Source organism: Lepisma saccharinum, chromosome 12 (genome assembly GCF_977018435.1).
Source record: "Lepisma saccharinum chromosome 12, izLepSacc3.1, whole genome shotgun sequence".
NCBI lineage: Eukaryota > Metazoa > Arthropoda > Insecta > Zygentoma > Lepismatidae > Lepisma > Lepisma saccharinum.
In genome coordinates, this window is record NC_139240.1 from 38,457,476 (window position 1) to 38,480,363 (window position 22,888).

A 22,888-nucleotide genomic window follows, 5' to 3' on the forward strand; every position below is an offset into this window, starting at 1 on the left:
TATTTTAAACTTATTTATTTATTTCCTTATAATTAGTATTAATATATACAATCGTTATTTCATCACATCTGCTCTTTCCGTTGTCTCTATTTACAATCGTATAAGTTCTCCTGGGTGGTGGCATCTCTTACCCACTTTCCAAACTTATTTATGCAGCATCTTTTATAACCGTTGTTCCTCTTGCATGCTGCCATCTATAGTCCTTTATTTCAAAGAAAAGCAACGCAGTTTGTGTACGTGACATTATGGACCACAGTACTTCAAGTTTACTTCACAGACAGAATGCACATGGACAATATAAAATCAGTCTCATTACTTAATTGTCTGACTGTGTATGTTTCAATAATGTGCAAAGTGCCACCACATTGATACATTACCAGTTAATACAGTATGTTCTTTGTGCAATAAACCTGTGTTATTCAACCATGGTGCACCAAATGGTATCTGTTGTTGAGAGTGGTGATTCTGCTTTAATATTAACTCATATGCTCATGTTTGTATTTTTAATGTAGATTTTTAAGAGCATTCAACAGCATCTTGATAGTTGTGTATTAATGAGAATATGTTACTCTCATTTTAGTTTTCGAGCTTTTCTTTTTGTCATTCTCTGTTCATGGTTTATCCAATTTAACCCTTCATTGGTATATTTGTTCCAGAGTAACACATTTGGTATACATGTGAATTTCCATGTTTTCATTTTTTAAATATTTTTTTTTCATATGCCACATTAAAAGTAGTTTATATATATTTATTGTCAAATGTACAGTATATCACAATTTAAAAATTACCTTATTTGTGCCATATTATGTGGTAACACAATTATATTCTTGTAGTATTACATTATTAATGATTTCATATTATGAGAAAGAAATTATCAAGACAAACAGCGATTAATGTAATCTTATTTGCAATTTACATTTGCATAACAATAGTAATATAATAATTTTTCTTGTATGTATGCCTTGCTTGCATTGTAGAATTATTTCTCCTGTAGTTTACGATTATTACAAGCATTACACACGGACCATGTGTTCTCCTGAATCGTCACAACGAAAAACTGTGTTTTTATGCTTGTAATAACCATAAACTCGAATAATAGTAATATATTCATAATTTACTACTTGTTGGTGAGTGGGATGTACGTTTCACCTTGTAAATTCATTCCACCCAAAATTTGGAGGAGAAAGTAAATAAGGTTCATCTTGATAGGCATATTGATCCATGTTGCTATCATGATCACTGTCCAATGGCTCCTCAACATTATCTTTCTGGGTCCTGAGAATCAAACACACTGTCCAGGTCTTCTCTGTGCTCATCTCTTGGTTCAGCAAGCCATTCTTGTATCTACTGTTCTTCATTCGTGCTGAATATCAGATTTCAGAGTTCATTTATCAAGAAATATTAGTAGTAACAAGTCAATGGAGACAAATAACAAAATAATTACCAAAGAATCAAAATAGAACATTGTGAAATAGCACAAAGTCAATGGGCAAGAAAGAAAATATTTTGAAGAAAAAGTTGTACGTTGGTTTAAGTGTGTTGTTAATGTGCACAGACTGTCGTCAAAATAACATGTCTGTACAGACTGATTGCAGTGCCACCACCTACAAGTGTTATGGTCTTGCCATTGACATTACAAATAACAGCTACAAAAGATCAGAAATTGATGCCATTATCTCGGCGTGAACGATTTGCATATATCCTAGGGTGAGCTCCAGGCTCACATGCATACAAGTGAAGGGTTAAACATATTAAACTTCCTCAATTTGCAGATGTAATGTTTTGGTAGTACTGGCACTTTAATAGATGCAAGTGCTTCTCTGTGACAGACATTTTACGCTACATTAATATATCTGACTACCAATATCTTGATCATAAATTCAGCCTCTATAGTGTGTTCAGAAAGAACAAGATAGATGGTGTGAAAGGGCAATTTTTTTTTACTAAACTACGAAGATCAAGTAGAAGTAAAATATAAATATAATTATCAAGCTCCATGTTTACAAAATAATGTCAGATGAAATGTCTTAATATCTTTTATCCTGAGATTTTGGCCTGTATATGGGACTGGTAGCCACCTACCATCATGAGCAAATTGAGGAGCTACGAATGAGTAGCGTAACCCAGTCTTTGAAAAACCTACAACAGCTGGGGGTTTGTCGTGCTGATCACACATCACCCCTTAACTGTTTGGATGTTTGGGGCACGTGTTAGTGAGGCCGGCAGCTGGTAGGTAGACCTTGGCCCTCAAGGGCTGTCGTACCACGGTTTATTATTATATTAGAATTAGCCCAATGGTGAGTACAGTGAGATCTGTAAATTTCCTGCTTGATGCATCACTATCTTAATCATTAGCCTATTTGACAAGTCATAACTTTGATTCCTTAGTTCTCTCTCTTATGTAAATGATGCTTTCTTATTTTTGCAGGCCCACCTAATCCAGAAAATGTTCCAGAAGATGGAAAATTGAAGTCGGAAATGATGATCAAAGATAACAGACGATACTATTTGGATTTAAAAGAGAATTCACGTGGTAGATTTTTAAGGGTTAGTATTTTTATACAATAGTTTTGATCATTTTGTTTGATTTGTTCCTGTAATGTTTTTTTTTCTCTCACACAAATGCACTTTCTCTTCTTGCTCTCACACAAATGCATTTTCTCTTCTTGGGCAGTGTGCCAGTCGAATGCATGCCTGTGTAGTGGTCAGAACCATGCTGTCTCAAGCGCATAGATTTATTTTAACTAAAATATTTCAGAATTATAAGCAATCACGTACTTTTGTCACAAAAGATGTTGGAAATGTTTTCCTTGTACAGCCACACATCGCCTGCTCATACTTCTGTTGTTTTTCACACAAGAATCACATAAAAATTCTTTTTTCTAAAGTGTACTTAACATTCCAGCATTGTAACAACACTAATAAACTTACAAACACCCAACACACATCGGTTTATCACTTATCACCTTAGCAAACTACGCAGAAGCAAATCCAAATCTTTCTTCACAACACAGCACCCATATAAAGGCAAATACTGACATTCATGGCAGACAGGGGTGCCATGTCCTGACGGCATCTATCTGTTCTCAGTAATATGTTGTTGATCAGTGTGTTTACCAAAGATAAAGTTGACCATACCCCCAGCTTGGAAATGCTCAAACGAAAGCACTGTATATTAATTACTATTTTGTAAATAAACTGCTCGCCATTAAAAAATGCAACACCCAGAAAGAGTAATCGGAATCGGACGAAATGTGCACAGTGTGTAGAGGAGAGGTGCAGAAGGAAATGATTAGGTGTTCAAGGCCATCATGCGTCATGTGCACCATCTGGTAAGTGGTACCTGTAGCAGGTCAGATAGGTGCAGACGAGCAGTGAAAGTGCATGGTCGTGAGTGTAGTGTGTTAAAATCGGTCAGCAATGCCACGTCGTCGAATACGGCAGCGATTCCAGCAGGTTTCCCAGTTCGATCGCAGCCGAATTGTTGCATACCGTGAATGCGGATTATCCTACCGTGAGATCGGTGCCCGTGTAGGACGGAATCATCCACAGTGGTCTGTGTATGGAACCAGTGGGTCCAGGAAGGCACTTTAGAGCGACGTAGAGGTTCACAACGTCCGCGTCGGACAGCGGAACGAGAGGACAGACGTCTGATATGCATGGCCCTTACAGACAGAACGGCCACGTCAACGAGGATTGCGCATGAAGTACGGGATGTGTTACAACGTCCAGTGTCCCCACGAACCGTGCTTTGTCGTTTGGCAAACCGGGGAATTTTTTCCCGGTGCCCACTGTTTCGGATTCCTGTGACGCTAGAGCATAGGCGTTTGCGTCGGAGATGGTGCCAAGACCGTCGTGCATGGATGGCGGAGTGAAATGCTGTAGTGTTCTCTGATGAATCCCGCTTCTGTATACAACATCATGATGGACGTACACGCATGTGGCGGCACTGTGGCACTAGGCTTCATGATGCCTGCATCATGCATCATCACACAGGGCCTTCATTGGGTATCATGGTATGGGGTGCCATCGCCATAGGTGTTCTTTCGCGTCTCGTACGCATTCAAGGGACATTGAACAGCCAACGGTACATCACACAGGTTCTCACCCCTGTTGCTGTCCCATTAATCCATGCACTGCATAATGCCACTTTTTAACAGGATAACGCACGCCCCCATGTTGCAAGGAATGTCCTCGCATTTATGGAAGCTAACCACATGCCCCTGCTTCCTTGGCCAGCACGTTCGCCGGATATGTCGCCAATTGAACATGTCTGGTCCATGGTGGGTCGCCGGCTGGCCCAACTAGGTTTCCGGCACATAATGTTGAAGACCTCTGGCACCGTGTGGAAGCCGCTTGGGACGCCATACCGCAAGCAGACATCGATAGACTCATTCTGTCCATGCCTCGCCGTGTTGCAGCAGTTATTGCCGCCCGTGGAGGCTGTACACGCTTCTAGCTCCTTGGGGTTATGCAACCATGTTCTACGTGTCACATGTCACACCACCGAGCTCTAACTGTAATCATTTTCTTATCTTATTATGAACTACATATTTGCCAAGTTTCGTGTTTCTATCTCATTTCCTTCTGGGTGTTGCAATTTTAATGGTGAGCAGTGTATATTGTTTATGTCATGTGGGTCCTTCATTTGTCTGCACATGGGAGGAAATGAAAATTGCAATGTGCAGCCATGGAAGTACAAGAGTTTGGTTATGCAGAAAGTAAAGAATTATTTTAACTTTTGAATATCGGAGAAGAAATCAGTCTTCACCTATAGTTGAAGGGCTGTCGTTTAAGGGTTAAGTCCTATGAAGACACTGGATATACTGGTAGAGTTTTTACTATGTATCTAATATTATAAATAGTTTTAAAATTACGCATGACCTCATTTTGCCAACACTTCTGCTTTTGAAGTGTGGCCTATACATGCACGAATATGGTAAATAAGTCATACATAAACCATCATTGAAGATTTAATATTTCCTGTGTTGTTTGAGCTTAGTAGTAATATAAAATCCTTTTTGTAACAAAGTATATGAGGTTCAGCTATTTGTGAAAGAGGCTGTAAATCTAAACACTCTTCCAAAAGTTAAGCACACGATGGTAAAATCAACAAAAGTGGAAAAGTAAAGCTTTGATTAACACAAAATTCCACATGAAGGTAGCAAATGTGTTTATGTATTAAAGAAGACAAGAATTGCGTACAAAGATGAAAAACAAATTTACTTTTCGTAAGTTATATGATGACGTCACATTTGGGTCATTAACATAATGATGTTTAAAGGCAAACAAACCAAACAAAACTTACAGTAATATGGTATGTGACGGTTATTGCAACACAAGCATGTGGTACTTGGGCATACAATCCCTTCATGTGGAGCCTTCGGCGCACAGTACCGGCAGATATTGTCGTGCCAAGTGCCACTGCAACCCTGGATGTAACAGTTGTGGAGGTTGCTCGTCGATTCCGCTTGATTACTATAGCAATATATCGATCATCAGAGGCGGCGGTAACCCTTGGGTGATCGGGCACAGGTCTCCGTACAACTGTTTGACTTCTTTGGAATTGTTTCCATAATCGAGAAATTACTGAATGATCAACGCCAAAGAAAATAGCAACATCTTTGATTGACTGTCCTGCTCCAATGCGTTCGACAGCACGCCAGCTCTCACTATCTGTTATTCATCTTCTTTCAGCCACAGAAACATGAATATTATCAAAAATAATCCTACAAAAGTTATAAACACTTCGTATCAGCTTTTAAATGCACCTCAAACCCTTCAGAATGCTGGCATCTTCAACGAAAGTGTGATGATTCTTGCTTGCTTTTATGCTATTTCAAGAGCACAGATTAAGCACCTAGGTGCAGATGATTCACACTCTACTTACAAAAAGGAAGTTTACTTAAAAACTGACATCTACATCTGCAGCGATTTTCAGCCACTCAAATTCAAATACGCTTTCGAAAATTTGCATTGCGTGCTTAACTTTTGGAAGCCAGTGTAGTAATATTGAATTGCTGTGTGCTAGTAATTTTGTTTCAATCTCTTGTGTAATGTGAAAACACTCTTCCAGTGCAAATTTCCATTGGCCAGAGATGACATGTTTCTCATTGCTTATGATTATACATTAGGTATTCTCAATTTCTAGCATTTCTTAAAAATACTGCCATATTTGTGTGTTTTTATGTCCCGTATTGTTTTGAATCTCATCTTTCCGTAGCTCATAAAACTTTATTTCTCCTCAGGTATCACAAACAATCACACGTGGTGGTCCACGGTCGCAAATAGCCATCCCTGCCCAGGGCATGATCGAGTTCCGAGATGCCCTAACTGACCTACTCGAGGAATTCGGTACAGATGATGGCGGCTTTAAGGGTGAACTGCCTGAAGGAAGGCACATGAGAGTAGAAAACAAAAATTTCTATTTTGATATCGGCCAGAATAACAGAGGAATATACATGCGTATATCAGAGGTAACTTGAAATACTTTTCATCCTTACCTTTTTTTTTTTTATATATAAAAAAAAGTCCACTGGCAAATCTGTTCTCCAATACATCTTAAACTTACTATCATAAGATAATATTTAGTCTTTTAAAGGTGATGTGTATCCATTTCATGAACCCAGCTGTCTTTTGAGGGGACACACTCAAAGGGCATTGCTTTCTCCCTTGTAAAGTGCAAAAATTATGGCTGATTTTCTACATAAATATAAGACTTGCAGGCTTCAAATTTTTATGGAGTATTGTTACAAGATGCCTTGCATGACTGATGAAAAGAGATCCTACATAACACAATTAATTGTTACTTTAATTGCATTAAGTTTAGGAAAAACTTAAAACCGTTCCACTGAGTTGTTTCACAGCAACAAAAATTGAGAAACTCTATCCTTTTCCTTACTTTCATGCAGGGTGTGGGTAATCTGCCAGCACACACTTATAGACGTATCACCTGAAGGCCACCATGGTCATTGTCTACCATTGAGACTGCTTTGTCGTCCCTGTAAAGACATCTTTTGACATGTTTGGTTATAGAGGTATCAAAGAGTTGTGGAAAATGTTCTTTGCTAGCGAGGAGAGATGTGGATTGAATCGTGGGCTCCAAGGAAATCACACCCCTCATTGATTTCTGAGGCAAAGGCTTATATTACATATTATTCGAACACTAGAAGATTGGATGATGATAGCTACAACAGGAGCAAAACCTCCAGAAATCAGATCAGAACCTCACAATGTTGCATTGTGTAAACTAGATTGTCATATGCCAATATATGCTGACCCATATAGTCAACATTGTACATCATACATGTATGTGTTTTCCATGAAGACAGCTGGTTTGTGAAAAGGATACGCATCACTTCAAGTTTCTTTGCATAAAAATGGCAGTGTTGCCAGCTTATGAAAGAATTTCCAAATTTGAATGGAAGCACCACAAAAGACCCACTCTTTGACAATATGTAATCAATACTAAATTAGTATAAAATTGAACTTACTTACGTGAGTGAGTATGAAGTTTAGAAAACAACGTTTCAGGGTACAAGTGTCCCTTTCATCAGGTTCTTATTTTCTCTAGGCACTAATCATAATGCCGCATCACTAAGTGTTAAAAAAAAGGATTAGGTTCGAGGTTTGGTTAAGAAACACTTGAAAGAATCACTGCCAACATTCCTGTTTAAAAACAACCAGTTAAAAAAATTGTTTTTTAAAAATCTATCCCATACTACTCTGAGTTAACCAAACTACTTTTTCAAACTCCGCTTCATAATAATAGTAACAATGGATGTATTGTTTTGTAATTCAAGTATGTCATAGTTTCATATATATCAAACGAAGAAAAAAAAAGATGGAACTGAAGTATCATGTGTAGTTTTGAAGAAATGCCACGTTAATTGCTGCCATGTGGTGGTACCAGCCATCCTGTAGAGGTTAACTGTTTTTTTTAAACTTAACAAAGCATCTAAATCGATTAAATGAAATCAGTGTTAATACAAAATGGGCTGTGCAAACAGAATTGAAATTGAACAGAAACTATACTTTTTTGGAATTGTTCACCATTCACATTGTACGGAAGGTTGTTTCACTCTTACTATAGTGAAGGTGCTCACCTGTCCTAGGCTGTAAAACCCCTGCTCCACCACAGGTCATGTTCAATGTGATGGCCCTGTTGAGAACGACATTGGAGATCCCATTGAAAAAGGCTTCTATTCAGGACTGCCTGATCCAATTTCGCCCACTCGTCCTTGCAAGTTTTCCAAAGTCCGTCAAGTGTCATGGCTAGACGTGTTTGGATATACCGTGTAAATAGACCAAAGGCACAGAAGTCCATGGTCAATGCATCTGGCAATGTCTAAATGGAATAGCCTTGATACCTGTCTCCTGTACCATATGAGGCATGTAGGCCACCATTGTTTTGGCAGTATGGCTGCTGGCCTTGGTGAATGTGAACTTTGGCCGTCCCCTTGCCATACAAAGCAGGGGCATGTTGGTAGTATATGGAGTATAACATATGCTGTATGTAGTAGGCAGCATTAACCTTCACAATAGGAAGCTTTCCTTTGGAACAGAAACCTGCCACTACCATAAACCCTTTTGGGAAACTTTCCTTGCACATGTGAATCCACTTTGTGATTGCAACTTGTGTAATAAATTGCATGTACAGCCAACCGCAAATTAAATAGGAGAAAAAATATTTTCCCGACTGAAAATAAGTTGGCAATGCTGCGAACGCCGAGGCATTCTTGATAAGATGCTTAAGGAGCATCGAGCAAACTTTCGTGAAAAGCACAACTCCAGTATCGAAGGTCATGCTACACGTGGATTGGCAACTTTCGGGAGCATGCTGTCTGTCGACACAATTCTCCCCAAATGCCTGTTTGCGAGAGAGAGAGAGAGAGAAGATGAATCTTCTACTCGCATTTTATTTTACAATTATCTTTATTTGTTCATATTTTGCTTTGCTGTTATGTCACTTTTATAATTAATTGAAACTATGAAGATGGATGATAATTAGATTAAATTGATAGACACTTAAAAAAGAGATTGCCAGACCAGGACTCGAACCCGGAATCTAAAGTTGGGAAAGACCGTCAATAACTCCCGGCCATGAACTGGCTTATAACATTTGTAATTGCTCAGGAGTATTTTTAGTTCTGTTCATGCCTAATATCTGCTTTCGGGCACTTAATTTATAAGTGACACACTTCATTCGGTGACGACAAGCCACGTATTGTTTGAGAGGAGGAACACATCTCGTTCATATACTAGATACAATCATGGACTATAATTGAAATGTGACGTGCTAAACACTACTTTCGGAGATCAGTTGAACATGGCAATTTTGATGTACAAATTGCATTTTCTCTACTTAGATTCATTATGTCCAAATTTTATCCTAATAGATAATCTCGCAACAACGCAAAATGTTTTGACACAAATTCACAATGACTAATATATACTGGACCTACATTTTTTAAATGAGAAATCTAGGTGACGAAAATATGCTTCAACACGAAATAAAAATGCAATATTCATTCAATACACTAAAAATGCTAACCAAAGCAGACCTTTTTTATATATTATTAATAACACAACACTTAAAATATTCTATTTATCATATCTTCACTCATCTTCATCGTTGCGATTGCCCAAAAGTGGCAGAAAAGCGACACTAAAAATAAAAATATATGTGAAAATTAAAAGGTGAATTAAGAGCTGATAGGTAAAATATATTTCATGAGCGATGTTCAATAGAAGTTCTGTTAAGATGTAGCAAGGAAATAGCGAAGTTGTGTGAAGGCTTGAAGATAAGCTTCTATCACATTTAATCTAAGCTCACACGAAGAGCTAGAGCTCTGTGTGAGCTAGAGCAATGCAAAGCACAGAAAGCACTTAATTATTGAGAGAAACAATGAATTTCAAAGCTGCAAATTTCTGCAAATGGCAGAATTTGAACTCTAAAATAATAATTCTTTCGTGACAAATAGTATCATGTTGTAAGCTAATGCGGATTTGGGTTGCTTTGCTTATCGTTGCTTTTCGAAACCATTCTTGCGACAAGTTCTTAATTAGTTTGGGTTTTTGTTTCAAGTCCATTTTATGCACAGATAGGCTAATCGGAACTGGGCCTACATTATAAAGTGGGGTCCAAACCTTTGTGTGTCTCCACCAGGCATGGAACCCATGGCCCCTTGATTGCAAGACTTGACGTTATCACTACGTCATCCTGAAGACCCTACATAATGGTTTACATCTGTATGGATTAACATAAATTTATTTTAAACATATTTCTCACACTAAATAGAGTTCGTTATGACCACAGACTGGAAATTAGTTTTTTGCGAAAATACGAGGAATACCTATCGCTCTTCTTTTGTTACTATTCATTAGAAAATAAGGATCATTTCATTTCTATCATTGGTATTTATTGACGAAACAACAAATGCTTCAAACTCAGAAGCCAATACTGAAGATTATATTTTTGTTATTTCACGCAATTGTTCTACCACTCTCCGTTAATTGCGATGATAAAGAATAAATATGTAAGGTGGAAGTGGAATGAAGACCAGGTTCTAAACCCAGCTACATAGGCTGTTCAGTGTATATTTGACCAAACGCGATTCCTTCCCCCTGCACTCAGAATGAACTTGCCCAACCCTGGTCGGGCATGTTTGTCAGTGTAGTGTGTGAGCTGTAAAAGAGTGGTTGTGTTTTCTCACTGGGCCGAAAATCCTGCCCACACAGAGCTGCTTTTGGGAGGAGTTCGTTGTATAAATTTTCCAAGTGTTTGCATTTTCTCGCTTGGCCAAAAATGCTGCCAAAACTGAGTTGCTTTTGGGAAGGTTATGTTGTAGCCCTTTATGATGCAAAGTTCAGTGTGTCAATGATCAGGAAGTAGTGTAAGAGCAAGGATTGTGATGTTAGTTTGACTTTATTCAAGAATGTGATCGGCAAGTATAAGGATTGCATGGCCCCAGTGTTCGGTTCTCCAACAAAGGGGACGAGAACATGGCCGTACACACAAGCCACCACCAGTATGCTGGTGCAAGGTGCGGTTAATAAAGTCAAACTAACATCACAATCCTTGCTCTTACACCACTTCCTGATTATTGACACACTGAACTTTGCATCATAAAGGGCTACAACATAACCTTCCCAGAAGTGACCAGTTTTGGCAGCATTTTCGGCCAAGCGAGAAAACACAAAACACTTGGAAAAGTTATACAACGAACTCCTCCCAAAAGCAGCACAGTTTGGGTGGAATTTTCGGCCCAGTGAGAAAACACAACCACTCTTTTACAGCTCACACACTACACTGACAAACATGCCCGACCAAGGTTGGGCGAGTTCATTCTGAGCACAGGGGGAAGGAATCGCGTTTGGTCAACATACGCTGAACAGCCTCTGTATTTGACTTTGAAGCACGTTACTCTAACCAATTTGCCACGGGGTTGGCTTTTTTGTGTGTCTGTTCATGAAATCAATTTATTCGTCATTCAAATTCCAGAGGTAGCAAAGCAACGTAAAATAACGAAAACAGAAAACAATAACATATACACTTATCATCACCCACCAAACCCACACACAAACCTCTTCTGGCATTCGTTGTGCTTAATGGGCTTGGGGATTAAAGATTGTCCATTTCCTGGTTCAGCTCGAGACAATTCAGGTGCCTTGTCAAAGCTGCCCTGAAGCACACAGGGTTTCTAACCCACTTGGCGTGTGGTCTATTATCATCTTTGCCGTTGTTTGTACTTGCTTGGACCCGGTCTTGGACAACTTGTAGCTGTCTGCTGGCGTGAACTATAGGGTACTGAGGCAAATGTGCCTCTGGCAGCAACTGAAAATCTCTACCATAAGGGCGAAACAACCTTCTGAAAAACTTTTTGAGTAAAGTGTTTAAAGATACTTCAAAAGTAATTTTTTATGTATTTGTGTGAAGAATGTATGTGGTACAATGGATATATTTACAACTCTAGTGATATATGCCATTATAAAATGTGACCATTCTATGTATCTTTGAAAGACACAACCCCCCCCCCCCCCTCCACTTGCACCCAAAAATGTAGTTCAATTTTTTAGCTGTTTGAGTTTCAGTAACCAACGTTCAATAATGTGGACAAGAGTTTAGCAATCTCTGGTTTACATTATCAAAATTAGCCTTGGATTCTACTTTTTGTTGTGTAGAGTAGCTACTGAATATCCTATCGGTGAAAATATTTGTAATTTTCTTCCATTATGATTTACAGGTGAAGACTAACTTTCGAACAGCTATCACCATTCCGGAGAAGTCATGGGCACGTTTTCGTGACATATTTGCAGACTATGTAGAAAAAATGAAGGAGGGGGAGAAATCCGTTGCGGAAGGGGGCTCTAGCAAGTGAGTGATGTTGTAGCATTCGCCCAGCGATGGGTGGTTTCAGCCCGAATCCCAGTGCCAGGACACGTGAAAACAAAATCTAGGGACATGGGCCATTTCAGTACAGAGTTACAAATTAAATGAGAAACTGGTTTACTATTGTGGAGAGGTAACATGTGTGACTAGGACCTCCAGGTTTGCCTGTCTTTTGGTGTTACAAGACTTGAGAGAGTGTGGAAATTGCAGTAAGCTCGAGCGCAGTGTGTGGTAAAGGACCGATCAGCCCGTCTCCCCATCAGCTTGTGGTCCCTGAGGCGACGGCACGAGGTCGACGTCGAACGTTGGCCCAGCCATCACGAGGCCCTTTCCTTGTTGAACAAGGGCCAGGGGCTGTTGGACCAGAGAAGTGCCCAGCACCCGCGGGATCATAAACTGTATTCCCCCCTGTTGTGTTAGAATGGTAGAGCCAAATTTTGATTATATGTTGTGTAAAAAGAAAGAGAGTTTAACAATGTTGAAAGTACTTGGGTGTTTACAGTGGGTTAAAAAAATGGGGGAAAAAAAAGAAACACATTGGCCTTCCCTTCCTTGGCTGACGTTCTTCAGATGGGATTCCAGCAGATCTCTCATTGATAAAGAGCAGATGATGTGTTAATATCGAAGGATGCGTAGGGCTACGGACCACCGCCAAAGGAATGCGTGGAACTGGATTCACTTTGCTAGTGGTTCTTAACTCTTTAACAGGGAGTTCAGTGTGTTAAGGTGTTTTTGTTTTTTGGAAGATGCTTGATAAGTGATTTTTTTTTTGTTATGTGATCCAAGCCAAAGGTAGGATAATATTATTATGTCCATTTCCAGCAGCTCAGCTATGATTCAAAACAGAACACACTAATGTTTCCGTATTTTTTCGGGGTTAACGAAAAAGAAAAATTTTCTTAGCATGGTGATTTAGTTTTTTTACCGCAGTCGAGGCAAAATTTGGACCGTATCCTTTTTTTAAGTTTCTTTTTATGCACAGGAGAAAAGATCATTACAGATTGGTTTAGCTTTAATAATTCCAAGTTGCCATGAAACTTGAAATGTTTTTTGTGACTCTTTTTAAATGTTATAACAAAAAAAAATTGTCTCAAGTGGCCACTGAGTATGAATAGTGTTCTGTGTGAGGTGGTTTCTTCAATATTTAATATCCATGTTCTTAATTGAAACATTAAAAAAAAACACCTGTGTAAGTTTCGAGGATGAAGGTTTTGCCTGTCGATAGCTGAGTAGCTGAGCAGCAGGGATTGAGATGCTATCCAGAGGCAGGACTTGATCCAATATAGATGGTCACTGTTAAGGCTTAAGTGTTAGAACATATCGAAAGTTCAAAAAGTTTTAAAAAAAAATGGGGAAAAAAATGATGAAAGTGTGTATAGAAATATTTCTTTCTTTAGCAAATACACTGCCATTTCCAATTATGTGAAGGCGCGGGGACGGTTCGAGTCCCATCGCTGGAGGTGGGCTCACAGTTCAGTTTCTTCAGATAGTCAGTGTTAGGAGTGCGATGTTAAATTGTTATCTTGTTATTGCATTGAGGGTTGTCTTGTTTTGCGCAGGGGACCCCAGGAAAAAGTAACAAGAATGCCAGCTTGTGCATTCGGTAAAAAAAGGAAAAAAATGAGAAAAAGACCCAAAAAAAGAAAAGTGTTGTGTTATATTATGATTTTAATTTATGTTGAGAGAGATGATTTTATATCTTACTAGAGGGATGGGGTTACGTGCATGTGAATAGATATGGGAAATGTGTTACCTTTTCTTGGGCGTTTATAGAGTGGGTGCTACTAGTGCATAGAGATTTGCCAGACACTGTTAGAGGGTGTAGTTGTTGCAAGGTGTCTGTAGGGAAAGAACGTGCAGCAGTGGCTCACACAGAGGCACTGGGCATTTTACAAGCCAGTCTGTCCTGAGAAGCGCAGGATTAAGGATTGAGCTGTTTATCCTAGTCCCCTCATGACATCTGATACCAGCATTTTTGAGGGACGATGATTGTCATAAAAAAAGAATGATAAAATTTACCAAAAAAGAAATCCATGCACAGATAGCATGACCAGTTCTGCCTATTGTGGTGCTTAATTTAAAGAAATAAATTGTCCTGTATTAAGAGAAATAGTTTTACCAGCTGTTAACTGGTATCTACAAGAAAGAAAAAAAAAGTTATTATTTTTCCTTTTCTCTTTTTTGTTTTTCTTTTCCTCTTTTTCAAATGTAATATATGATAAAATATTATTTACTTGTATATACTAAATTTAAAAAGAAAAGTTAATTTTATGTAACCTTAGATTTTTAATCTGTGTACGATCTTGTGTGTTTGTTTCCTTGATAACTCCTTGTTCATTTTGCACAGAAGGAAAAAAATTGTGAATTGTTAATTTAGTTGTGTGATTGGTTTCTCTATTTGTGTGGGTGACAATGCAAGAGAACAGTGCAAAATGTGATGTAGGGTACCTCTTAGACCAAAACTTTAAATATGAAAGGATACCAGTGATTAATATTGTAAGTCATCTTGTTATAACAAACTGCTGTAGTAAAAATGGGGTGGTTTTGTTGTGCCTAAAACTCTTCTGGCATTCTGAAAAAGCTTTTTTTTTTCATTCAGCCCACATCACCTTTGTTTCTTATGCCTCATCTGCAGCAGTCACTTTTTTTTTGTTTGTACAAGTTCACAAAATAGCTTAAATATCAGCAATTGTTTCTTTTTAATTATTATTGATGCTATTAAATATTTTCTTTCACTGTCTGTGGGTTTATGAGAAACTGCTGTAATGTTAAGTTCAAAAACATACCAGAAATTGGAATAAAATGTGTTATCTTTTTTATTTCAAGCAGGGATGAGCCGTTACTAACTTGTCAGTATCAATGGTGGTGTATTTAGATCGCAAAGAATCAACTCGACATTACTCTGGAGTCATGCATTAATAATAATAATTGATTAATTGCACAGTAAAACCCTTGACAGAAATTAGATGCTCTGAAAGTAATAAAGTAATATTACACACACAAATATAGAAATAGTTTAGTGTTAAGGTTAAAATATAATATTTGTGTTGTACATGTGTGACTAGTCAGATTAAAATTCCTTAAATGTACAGCTATAGTTATTGCCAGGGGAATATGGTATCGGCTCAACTCTCATTTTTAAATAATTTATTTTAGGGGTACAAGTTATTTTTTGTTAGATTGAGAAGCATACTTTATTATTTTTTTAAAATGACTGTTGCATGGGGCATATTTCCCCAGCTTCCTGCCATACCACATCATGCCCTGCTGTGCTTGACTCGGCCTACCCAGATTGGTCGGTCAGGGTCTTTCAGAAACTGGCTTCATGGATTTGTACAGTAGATCAAAAACGGTTTAACAGAAATAAACAAAAATAGCTGCTGCCTGCTTCGTTTGAAGCTTAACGTTGAGAAGTAAAAGAACAGACCCACCTCAAAAAGACTTAAGAAAAAAATTTCTGTAACTGCCAATGGAAGAAAGCATTTAATACACGTGTTTTAACAAATAAAGTAACATAAAAAATTGTGTGTCAGTAAGTGCCTTTATAGCCAGAGCCCACGTTGAGCTCTTTATAAGTCGGCCTGCTTTTTCTACCCACACTGCGAAACCAACTCTAAGAAGAAAAAAAAAACAAGCACTGTGATCATTAATTAGTGACATTGCAGAATTGCAGTCCGAAATCACGACAGGAAAGTCAAAATTTTTTGCTTGTGGTTTTGGCATCCAAAATTTTCCAAAATGCAATTGCTGGAGTGGAACCTTTTCGCTTCCTTACGAATAGCCCTAAAAAAATCACAAGTTACATTTGACTTTTCTGTATGAAAATTGGAACGATGTACTTATAATCTGCAGGTCTCTCTCATTGAACAATTGGTTCAGTATATGGTGTGAATGAATGAATGGTGCAAAACCTGATCTTTCACATTGGAAGATCTATATATATACAATATTCATTTAAATATCTCTTTTTCCAGTCAAGCCCAATGTGATGTATAATCTGTATTTGTCTCCCGAGACACGGCTTCGACAGCAAAGCGAGCAGGAATTTGAGAAACCTGCCAGTCCTAGAAGATTCTCACACACAACATTGAAAGACTCAAATAACTTTTTTTTTTCCAAGTTCTCCTTTTTTAAAACTATTGAGTCATTTGAGTACATGTTACTGCCAAGCTAAACTGCCACTCATTGTAAAGATAAATGTGAAAAAAAAAAACATGATTTAGACAGTCATTTTTAAATGTTTCTAGTTTAGGTAAATCTGTTAAAACATTAGTATGTGTAGCAGATGCAGAGAATCCTATTGATATTATATACATATATATATACATATTTGTCTGCTTATAGGGTGTCTTTAACCAAAGCAGTTTAAACAATCATCTTTTTTCCTTCCAGAAAAAGTTGTAGAGGATGTCCAAGAAATGCCACTCGTAATTCAAAATTACGGTGGACTTGTAAATGTGTTGAACATAAGCCTGTAGGAGGAAGTAACTTAAAAAAAAATATCTGTCCTAGAGTTGAGAAGATTCTATAACAAAAAGAAAGTTGTTGATAAAGGCATTGTTGTAGGGCAAAGTCTGAAAATATATGGCTGGTTCCACATGATTGTTCCTATCTTGGCATGAGCTGTGAATAAAAACCCTTTCCATCTAGAAAAATTATTGCAGTCTGACAGCAATAAATATTTTTTTTTAAAAGTTATGTCAAAAGGAAACAATACTTCAGTCAACAAGTATAAAAAAAATGTGTTTTTCAAACTGATTACAAAAATATTTTGGGCCTTAAATTTTTGATTGAAAATTAATTCCTTGTGGCATGACATGCAGCATGATTTTATACTTTTTTTTTTTTTGTAAATCCAGGTATATTTGTATACTTTTTCTGATTTCTTAATCTTGCTTTTTAAAGGAAATTCCTTTTTTTTTAACTGTTCATATTTGTCAATTGTGAAGTACGTGCTTTTGTATAGATGAGATAAATGTTACTCAGGATCTACAACAGAAATTACTTAAGTGAAAAAGTCCTCAGCAAAGTAATATTTAATTGCATATTTTCAGACTTCAGGTCCATCACAAAGAAGTTTTCAGTATGTGAGTTTGATTCTATGAAAGGGCATTAATATAGTTCCCAATATCCATTTAGGAAATTGTGCACCATTGCTGTGCGGTGTAAGGCATCAGGCTTTGGGTTCAAGATACAGGATGCACACTGATTCGATTCTCCTAGCGGGAAGCATTACAACTTTCTCCTGAGAGTTTGGCCAGTGTGTGGGACCTGTGGCCACCCACCATCGTGAGGAAACTGGGGATACAACCCAGTCATGGAAACGTACAACAACTGGGGGTTCGTCATGCTGACCACACGTCACCCAGTATCTGGTTGGATTATCTCCCACTTCTGCGGAGGCATGTAGGAATGAGGCTGGCAGTCGGTAGGTAGGCCCTGGTCTTCAAGGGCTGTCGAGTCACGGGCTATTACCCATCTAGGAACTTGTTTCACTGCTTGCACTATTTTGCTGAGAGACTACAGTCCAGATGCCTTAGCCGAAACCATTGACAGAAGTGTCCATGCGTCAACTGGACTTCTTCAGTGTCAAAGTAGGGGTGATGGCAGAAATCAGACTGAAAACTATGAGCTTTTGTTTGAAGCTGTGCATAATCCTGGAGCTATAAATATGGCAGAGATGCATATTAGAGCTTCTACTCACTTCTGGAGTGTAATATGTAGAGTTACATACTTAGTAAACTTAAAAATTGCAATGTTGCGTGGTGCAATGACTCGCAATCTTCAAAATAGTTGTTACAAGTAGAAATATGAAGGCATGCTAGTCGCCACAATAGTATCACCCTCTCTTCGAAATTTTTAGCTTAAAGTTGACCCATATAAAAAGGCTCACATTTCCGGTCTGGTACCTGGAGGTCTGTGTCAACAATGACATTTTAACATGTTGTGATGTGCGCTGAATAAAGAGAAATCGTTAAAAAGATCAAAGATCAATTACTTACGTGTGCGAGTATGAAATGTCGATCAAAACAACGTTTCAGAGGTCAAGACTGCCTCCTTCTTCAGGTTGATGCGTAACATGGTGTCACGTTAAGAAAGTGTTAGTTGAGGATACAGGTAAAAAAACACTTATGGAAAAGACCCCGCTTTATAGCTGTAAAAACCTTCACACTATTAAAACTCATACCTAAAACCACGCATTTCCTAAGCTAAAAATACTTAAAAGAAACGTCCTAAGCAGCTGTTAGAAGCCACCTGGCCAGTGACTTGGGAGAAGCGAATGTGCACCATATGCTCAACATGGAGAAGGAAGCTACCTTCCCCTCTTGAAACTGGTGCGTCACCAGTCCAAGGTGAACTCAATTTCCGCCTTGGCGGCCCTCTTGACTTCGGATGTAACATGGAAACCCATCTTGGTGTTATTATTTACAGCTTTATCCCATTTTTTGAAAAATGCAATCAGTCTTCCAAATTGCTGTCGTCTCTGTTAAGTTTATTCCAATTATCTGTGCATATACAGGCTGTTTCATAACCATTCCTATCCAATTTGTTGTTTACTTTTCTGATAACTTCTCTTGTTGCGATTCTATGTCCACTAACTAATATGTACTCTGATAGTCCTGTTTTGGGTATACCATCCTTTATATCCTTGTGGTGTTCACCCCACCTGATGCACATGCTTCTCCCCGTCTGTCCCACGTATTCCTTCCCGCATTCGCATCCAATCTTATAAAGTCCCTTTTGCCCTTCTGGGTTATCATGCCTATCATTGAGGACGACTGGATGAAATAACATGGAGACGAATCGGAAGAGCGATATTTTAGGACTGTTGAAAAGGTGAAGGCTAAAGATATTGACACAATTAGGAAGAAATCTGCCAAATTGGGAATTAACAAAAGGGTAAATGGGGGAAAGAGTGGAGGCGAGAGGGATGGTGAAAACAAGGTTATTGTTTTGAATTTAACAGAACATGAACCTCCTAAAGCTTTGACGGAAATTATGAAAATGGGACACAAATTCGCAATCAAAGATGAAACCTTTGAGAAAGAGGAATTTATTATTGCCACTGCAAAGATTGTGGGAAGGTTAGACGAAAAAGAGGACATGACTACGGTTAGGCAAAAAGTACGCAATATTATTGATGAACATATGCATAAAAGTGTCGGGGATCAATGCTCATCTAAGGGTACTAATAGGACCCAAAGGGAGGTAAAAGGCAACAAACTTTGGGAATGCTTGCATAAAGTGAAAAAAATGGGTTAGAGACAACAGTTTGTATTTAATCAGGTCTGACAAGGAAAATAAAATGGTGATAATTGAAAAAGAATATCATAATAAATTGGAGGATAGTTTTAGGAATAACGATTACGAAGAAATTAAAGGGAATCCTAGCAAGATTAAGAATGGTCAAAAATGGCATTGAAACCAGCATTACACTGGGTAGCGCAGAAAAAAATAAATTCCTTAAGGGCGTCAAGGAAGGGAATATTCCCACTGCATTCGGCATACCAGAGACACAAAGAGGGGGGTACCACTTGGACCCATTATCCCCATGTAGGAACACCCAGGCTACGGTTTAGCCAAAGAGTTGATTAAGAGAATGGGGAAAATTAATGTAGACACCCAATTTAGTGTTAAAAACTCGGTTAGGGTAAAAGAGTCCATCAAAAAATTAGTTATTGGGGAAACTGACACTATCAGTAGCTTTGACATAATCTGTATCCCGGCGTACCCTGGGAAAAAGCTGGGGACTGCTTCCAAAGATGGTTGTTAGATAACGGCGTTGAAATTTTGGTGGCGTGAGAGTATGTCAGATGTTTTTTCCTGGTAACAGGATATAATTACTTTTACGCAAATGACAAGATCTTCCGACAGAAAGAAGGGTTGGCTATGGGCAACCCTATATCAGGCCTTGTGGCTAATATATTTATGCACTACATCGAAAAAATCACTTTAGAACGAGTAGGGGAGGGGTTGAAATATTACCGAAGGTATGTCGACGACATCCTCATAATCGGGGACAAATACGAACTTGACAAGGTTTTTACCGAATTAGGAAAACAAGACATTAGAATCGGCTTTACCAGGGAAAACCTAGTTGACGGGAGGATCAACTTTTTGGACCTGTCTTACCAAAACTGAGGAAGGAATTATAACGGGTTTTTCATAAACCATTGGCAGGCAACTTGTACCTCCACAAGAAATCCGAACCCACTTAATAGGATAAAGTCAAATGTTTTCCTTAATTTTTTCATCCGAGCTGAAAGATTATGCAATGACGAAAAGGAAAAAGAGAAAGCATGGATAAAGACAATACTGGATATGGAAAAGGTGGCCACGAAAGCTAAGAAAATAATTAAGCGGGAAAGCTCCCACAGCGTTGAAAGAGAAAGACTAAATCGGGCAGGAAAGTGTGGAAATGAAACTCATTGTGTGTCCAAAAGAATTGAAAAAAAAACAAAAACAATGGTATGGTGTAAAATGCAGGATGAAAGTGCCTCTGAGCATCGAAAAGCATTTCACAGGATATAAAAAAGGGGGAGGGGATAGGCATGATCATTTGGGAAGGAATACATGAGACAGACTGGGAGAAGCATGCACGTCAGGTGGGGTGAACACGACAAGGATATAAAGGAGAGTATACCCAAAACAGGACTATCAGAGCACACATTAGTTAGTGGACATATAATCGCAACAAGGGAAGTTATCAGAAAAGTGAACAACAAATTGGATAGGAATGTTTATGAAACAGCCTGTATATGCACAGATAATTGGAAATAAACGTAACAGAGAAGTCTGCAATTTGGAAGATGAATGGATTGCATTATGGGATAAAGCCGTAAATAATGATGCCAAAATGGGTTTCCATGTTACATCAGAGATAAAGAGGGCCGCAGAGGCAGAAATTGAGTTCACCTTGGACTGGTGATGCACCAGTTTCAAGAGGGGAAAACTGCGGTGTTGAGCATAAGCTGCACGTTCGCTTCTCCCAAGCACTGGCCAGGTGGCTTCTAACAGCTGCTTAGGACGTTTCTTTTAAGTGTTTTTAGCTTAGGAAATGCGTGGTTTTAGATATGAGTTTTAATAGTGAAGGTTTTTACAGCTATAAAGCGGGGTCTTTTCCATAAGTGTTTTTTACCATAACCTTTTACCTGTATCCTCAACTAACACTTTCTTAACGTGACACCATGTCAGTTGTCTAATACGCATCAACCTGAAGAAGGAGGCAGTCTTGACCTCTGAAACGTTGTTTTGATCGACATTTCATACTCACACACGTAAGTAATTGATCTTTTTAACGATTTCTCTCTAATGACATTTTGGGAAGGTAAGGATTCTGTGAAAGTAGTTTGCTGTGGAAACATCAGTGAAGTAAGTAGAGATAAGTTTCAAATTTTGGAAGGGTTCAGAATGAGATGAAAAAAAAGTCAATCTATATAAAGAAAATATCACAATGTAGTTTGGCTGGTGCTTCTAATTGCTTCCTCTGCTAGCGTTTGGAATAGACCTTTCCAGCTAGTTTTGTCTTCCCTGGCTGGACTGTACTCGTCGTCTCAGGAGTATGTGCAGCAAGCAAACAACAAGTAGTGACTCGAGGATGCTCAGCCTATGAACATGAAAAGTGGCAATAAGGCTACAGCAGCATCCACTTGCTTTCTCCCTCTCTCTGCTGTTACATGTGGCGCTGCTCCACAAACTCCTGGGACAGACTAGGTTTGCTGCTGTGGCTAGTCATATGTGTAGCTGACTGCAACTAAATGTAGTGCACCTATAGGCCAGAAGGATTACACTGATACAGTTCCTGCGACTACATAGTCCATTGCCTGTAAGTCGGTCCTCCTCAAAACATAAGCATGGCAACTGTCTACGCTGTGGCAACTTCTTCACTGCTCTGCATCTGCTGTGAATGTGGCGACTAGTTCTGCAAGGGACCACTTCTGCTTGTGAGCCTCCAAGCCCCCCCCCCCAACCTTGAACATACTGCACTTGTAGTTGTTATCGCCACATGCAAGGTCATCCTGTATTATAGAGCCTACCTAATAAGCAGCACTGCCAAGCAAAATCCCATACATGGAAGGAAACTCATCCATGTAATGACAATTCTAAATAAGTCCATACATTACTATGAAAGACCTGAATATGATATATATGTATGCGAGAGTATGCAATATATACAGACTGAAAAGTAAAATGTAAACCCAGGGTGCACATGCTGACAGACGGCTAAGCAATTCAAATATCGTATTGCAGTACAACAAATATAGAATATTGTTCACTACATAAAAGTATAATCGTATTCTGTGAAATAAGAAGATACAGTAATAACATACAATCGTACATCATTTTAATGTGACAGTAATCGTAGAAACAAAAAAAATGTCTGTCTAGGTACTTAATCATGTGTTTCATCTTCATGTACAGGGTGGTCCAAAAGTCTACCATACACACTATTGAAATGTCTTGACGTGCAGATTCCGAATCTGCAATCGCTTTCAC

The 22,888-nt window shown here is 38.5% G+C and overlaps 1 protein-coding gene across 6 annotated transcripts in view; it reads left to right on the top strand.

Moving 5' to 3' along the window:
- The window catches only part of Pur-alpha (Purine-rich binding protein-alpha), a 184,530-nt gene extending 169,559 nt beyond the window's left edge, over positions 1-14,971 (top strand). For 5 of the 6 annotated variants that reach the window (XM_083132131.1, XM_083132134.1, XM_083132129.1 and 2 more), the window contains 3 exons: positions 2,429-2,547; positions 6,249-6,476; positions 12,237-14,971. In XM_083132131.1, coding sequence (XP_082988257.1) covers positions 2,429-2,547; positions 6,249-6,476; positions 12,237-12,380 — 491 coding nt within the window. In that variant the 3' untranslated portion in view covers positions 12,381-14,971. The remainder of the gene's footprint in view (positions 1-2,428; positions 2,548-6,248; positions 6,477-12,236) is intronic. The other variant, XM_083132130.1, reaches the window with a different exon arrangement.
- The last annotated feature ends 7,917 nt before the right edge of the window (positions 14,972-22,888 follow it).